The 5,202-nt window shown below is 47.8% G+C and overlaps 2 protein-coding genes across 2 annotated transcripts in view; both read right to left on the reverse strand.

Moving 5' to 3' along the window:
- T265_15186 (hypothetical protein) overlaps nt 1-558 on the reverse strand; it is a gene marked incomplete at both ends in the record, with an annotated part of 3,852 nt that extends 3,294 nt beyond the window's left edge. The window contains 2 exon segments of the mRNA XM_009176967.1: nt 8-194; nt 232-558. Coding sequence (XP_009175231.1) covers nt 8-194; nt 232-558 — 514 coding nt within the window.
- Nucleotides 559-664: 106 nt separating this feature from the next.
- On the reverse strand, nt 665-2,285 carry T265_10560 (hypothetical protein; the record flags this gene model as incomplete). Its single annotated transcript, XM_009176962.1, has 3 exons — nt 665-725; nt 1,044-2,192; nt 2,242-2,285. 3 exons carry the CDS (start codon nt 2,283-2,285, stop codon nt 665-667), a joined length of 1,254 nt encoding a protein of 417 aa, XP_009175226.1.
- Between the last annotated feature and the right edge of the window lie 2,917 nt (nt 2,286-5,202).

Genomic DNA, 5,202 nt, shown 5'->3' on the forward strand with positions numbered 1-5,202 from the left:
CGGGAACCGCGGCTGCTATCACTAGATCTCCTTCGTCTTCGACTAAGCGGACTCCGGCTACGGGATGAACCTGAGTTATCACGTCGCTTGTCACGGGGCCATCTTTTTCTTTCCTGTGACAACTCAGCTAACTTCTCCAGTTCTTCCGGGACTTCTTGCTTGGCTTCCCTCAACACGTCAATAAGTTCACGAGCCTAAAGTAATTGAGGTAAACAATAATCGAAAACCAACCAGTCGAGGATGCTTTGCTGTGAAAAAGGTATACGCAGTCCCTTTCTTGTCACTCCTGCCCGTTCTTCCAATGCGGTGGATATAATCCTCGGTCTGTGATGGGTAGTCGTAATTGACGATGTAGCGGATATCATTGATATCTAAAATCAGAACGTTAGGCATGTGAAGCGTATATTCAGAACTCTCCAGCGAAAACCCCGTGATGAAAACAGGCTTACCCTCACGGCTAGGAAAATGCTGCAGCATAAAAAACCACCAAGAACCAACCTGACTCCTATTGTTGAGCAACTGGTAATCGTGTCCAGAGGTTACTGTGAAGGCCAACATGCGAGTTCAGCGCATTGCAGACGAGCCAAGTGACAACCATTTATAGGCAGCATAGAAGCACTGGCTTGTTGATTCTTCCGATGTAGTCTGACAGCCTCTTGGACCATTACTCAGAGCCAAAGAAGACCAATGACTCTTTGTGTGGTGAGCGAGCGGTTCCAAGACGGCTTTGGGTATGTGGTGGGTGAAAGAAGCGGTCCGATGACGCTCAGGAGGCGTCTACGATACCCATAAACCGCGGCGACTACGGTGTCTATTGAGCGTCAGTGCCAGCTAGCAGCTGAGGACATCAGCCACGTGGTCATACAGATGCCAGTGACGGACTTTGCGGGGTCCGACAGCACAAACCGCTGCCAAACTAGCCAACGACCAAAACACGGTTTCAGTTGAATCAGCCTTTATTCCTGGCAGGCGACATTTGAACAAGAGAAGTATTATTAACGACAGGGTACAACGCTAACGCCAAGTAAAATGTGAAGACTTACCCAACCCCCGCGAGGCGACGTCTGTCGCAACTAAGATTGAAGTGCGACCGGAACGGAATTCTAGACCGTATACATGTAACGAGAGGATAGAACCTACGTTCGAGAGCGCGGTCCCGCTCACGCTGATGCTTGTCACCGTGCATTGCCAAAGCATTGAAGCCCTTGTCCAGGAGCTGCCGACAGACGGTATCAGTGCGCCTCTTAGTTTCCGTGAAGACAATCACACGCGAATCGCCGAAGGACTTTATCAGGGCAAGGAGCCGATGAAACTTCTCTGACTCTTTCACTATTTCCACGTGTTGCTGGATGTTGTGATTGGCACTCAGTTTCGTAGAACCAATGTTTATTTGGATGTAATCATACAAAAAGTCTTCTGCCAAGGCCTTCACTTCACGCGGCCACGTAGCAGACCACATAAGGGTCTGCCGATCAGGTCTTACCTGGGAAATTATTTTTCGTATAGACGGTTCAAACCCCATGTCCAACATTCGGTCAGCTTCGTCCAAGACAAGATACGTGCAGCGACGCAGGTTGGTGTCTTTTGATTGCAAAAAGTCCAAAAGACGTCCAGGGGTGGCGATAACAACCTCTGGTGAGCGAGCTAGTTGATCCATCTGACCTCCTCGAGATGTCCCGCCGTATAGAGAAGCCGATCGGAAGCCAGAGTAAGAGCAAAACTCTTCAACGACCTTCTCTACTTGCTGTGCGAGCTCACGGGTAGGTACCAAAACAAGAACTATTGGGCCGTCGCCTCGCCTCAGCGAGGGCTGAGCCTTCGCGTGGACCAAGCCAGGAAGTAGGAAGCTGGCCGTTTTCCCAGATCCAGTCTGCGCTATGCCAACAAGATCGCGACCACTTAAAGCAACCGGCCATCCTTGTGCTTGAATAGGAGTTGGGGATTCCCATCGATTCTTTTTAATCACATTCAGAATGTAGCTAGGGAAGCCTGTCTCGCTAAACTTGAATACTGGCCGTGGAACGTTATGTCCTAGCACTGTGACCTTTTCTCGAGCACGGAACTCTTCTATGTCACGCCTGGATCGGTCGCGAACACTGCTGCACTCGCGGTAGAATTTCTTCTCAAAACGGGTCAGTGAGTACGCGCCCCAATCAACAGCACGGAGCCTCCTGCCGGGTTCAGTGAATCGCCTAAAGCGGCTCGATCATTAAATAAACGGAATAATAGGTGGCAGCCTACCTTCTTCTCGGGGAACGGGAGAAGCTGCGTCGCCGGAATGGCATCGCTGGATCGCTTGCGCGTGAAAACAAAACACGATGGGGAGCAAATTTGACCAGTTTAAACAATTGGGTATTCGTTGCGTTAGTTCAGTCGATCCGTCCCCTGGACCATGTTTAATGCAGTTTACCTGGATGGTTCACTAGGCTTGTATATGAGTGGAAACACAGACCCCATACATTCGGTCGTCGGTTTGGTCACCCATTCTGGTTACGTAGCAGAAAACTGAAGAGAAATGCTCCTCGTCAGTTTTGAGCATGGGTCTTATTGATGCTAGTAGTACCTTGGCATTTACGGGATCATTGATTCAGCACTCAACACGCAGGATCAAAGCCTTGGCTCAGACTTCCAGGATCACGTTTGTTCTTGTCGTTCGGCAGCATCAACTCAATCCCTGGGAGACTCAAGCATGCCTCCTGTGGAAGGGTAGAGTGAAGGTGGAATCAGGTCGCTTCCGTAGGGACGACGACTGACTCGACCTTCTCAAGTAGGTGGCTGGTAAAAAGAGGGATGCTTAAAAACGGAGCAGAAGCACTCGCCATGTCGGGAATGGTATGTGGCGAGAATGCTCTTGACAGGTTGGGTATCCTGGCGGGAACTGCTCCGCCAAAGAAAAAGCCCATCCGCGGTCGATATGTGTGTCTGTGACCAGAAATCAAGGACAGGCTTCACAAGGGTATCGCTCAAGCCGAAAAATCATCTTTTCCCCATACCCACGAAAAAATGTGGCCTACTTTGACAACTGATGCCTCGAACGCTGTTGTCAACTCTGTACTCCATCAAGTGGTTAATAATGAATTTCAACCGTTAGTCTTTATCTCGCAGAAGATTCAGGCTACCCAAACGCGGAATATTACTTTCGGTCGTGAATTACTCGCAAGCTGCCTTGCCACTCATCATTTCCAGCACTTCTTAGAAGGTATCTCATTTATCACTTCAACCGGCCGTCAGTCACTTACGTATGTTTTCAACGCCTGATCGCTGTTCGCCGCACGCGACACGTCATCTAGACTGTAGTACCCAATTCGCTACGGATATTCGGTACACTCTAAGATCGGGCAGTATCTTTGCAGACGTACTATTCCACCCAGACATCAAAACACCACTCTACCTCGCAGATGGACCTTACCAAGCTGGCGAACCTTGGCATTTTGATCCTACGTTGGTGTCTATTCCGTCCAATCCCTCATTTCAAGTTCCTTCAATTCTCCAGTACAGTTGTGTCTACCGGCACAGCTTGCCCAATCGTCCCCAAAGCTTTCCGACGGGCTCTCTCATCTAGGAATCTGAGCAACAAAAGTTGATAAATGCATGTTTTGTGTGGCTTGCCAACGCTGTGAAATAATTCGGCATGCGAATTCGCCTCTCAGCTCATTCACAGTTCCTAACGCTCGACTCACACAAGTCCATCTTGATATTGTTGATCCAGTTTTCCCATCAAACGGTTTTACTCATATTCTTACCATGATTGATCGCTTTGCCCGTTGGCCAGTAGCTGTATCCTGTTTGGGTACTTCAGCTGAAACGGTAGCCCCTTCATTTTTGCAGCACTGTGTCAGTAACTTTGGCGTACATTCATCCGTTACTGCCGATCACGGTTCATATTTTCAGGATAAATTATTCTGAGTTTTCTACACTCTTCGGTTTTCATCGCGTTTCGACAATCGCGTGTCAGCTCCATCCCAACCGTCTGATTGAACGCTTCCATCGCTACCTGAAGGCTGCATTGACTGCCCAAATGAACCCAACTTCATGGTATTCTTCTTAAACGCTCTTTTGGTTGCTATTCGTTGCACTACTAGGGAGGATTTTTACTGTTCACCAGCCGAACTAGTGTATGATACGCCTCTACGTTCAATTGGTGAACCACACTCTCCTTCTGGCCCAGAGCCAAAATCACCTGTCACATTCGTCCCCCGCCTGAAACAGCAAATAGATGAACTTTGTGCGACGCGGATACGACGATCAACACAAAAGAGCACATCTCAACCGATCTCTTCACCATCTGTATTTGTCCGGCATGACGCAACAAAGAAACAACCCTGTGATGATGGTCCTTTCAAGGCTATAGAACTGGAGAGCATGATACACTCTCCATTGTTCATCTGGAGCCTGCATTCGTCGAGGCATCCACGACACCATTCAGTAATCCTGCCATCCCGCCAGCACCCAAACACAATAGGGATGCACCAAAAGTCAATCTAACTTCTTCCAATACTCGTTCCGGACAGAGCGTTCGACGTTCGACGCTCAACTGATTACGAAACTTGAAATGACCACCTTTTGATTAAATATTTGTATTATTTCAGCGTCTTCCCCTTTCACGGTAAACCCTCAATTAGAGAAGGAGTGTAGTGTTTTGTACTTTTCTTTTGCTTCCAGTATAATATTACGTATTCCGTCAATAGCATAAACGTTTTTGTATGAATACGCACAAACTGCAGAAACGCGCGTTTGGACAGGTGCACAAAAAGACAAACGTGGTCAGCTTCTTCGATTTTCTCTGAATTCACTCGCGCTTGCAGCGGGCAATCGCGATTTCCGTGTACCAAGTCTAGTGTCAAAACATTTAGATTATCTCTGGATGTTATTATATGTGAGTGCTGTTGGAAAGAATATCCCTGGACAACCAAGCAGAACATAAGGTTGAGGGAAACTATCCGATGTGCCTACCTGATGAGCCCCGAAATGGGTGAAACCGGTCTTGGGTTGTCAAAGAATTTTCAGCAACCTTATGAGTAGTGCATTACATATATATGTGTAACGCAAGATCTCAAATATCGTAGCAACTGAAACATTAGGCGGCCTGGTTTAACACGTTCGCTTTCGTGGAAACATCACAAACGAGATATTAAGCTTTGTTCCAAGTGAGTCACTCGAAAAACCAAACTAGTGTATTTCGACAATTGGATCATTATTTAT

The sequence above is a fragment of the Opisthorchis viverrini genome (genome assembly GCF_000715545.1).
Source record: "Opisthorchis viverrini unplaced genomic scaffold opera_v5_384, whole genome shotgun sequence".
Lineage (NCBI taxonomy): Eukaryota > Metazoa > Platyhelminthes > Trematoda > Opisthorchiida > Opisthorchiidae > Opisthorchis > Opisthorchis viverrini.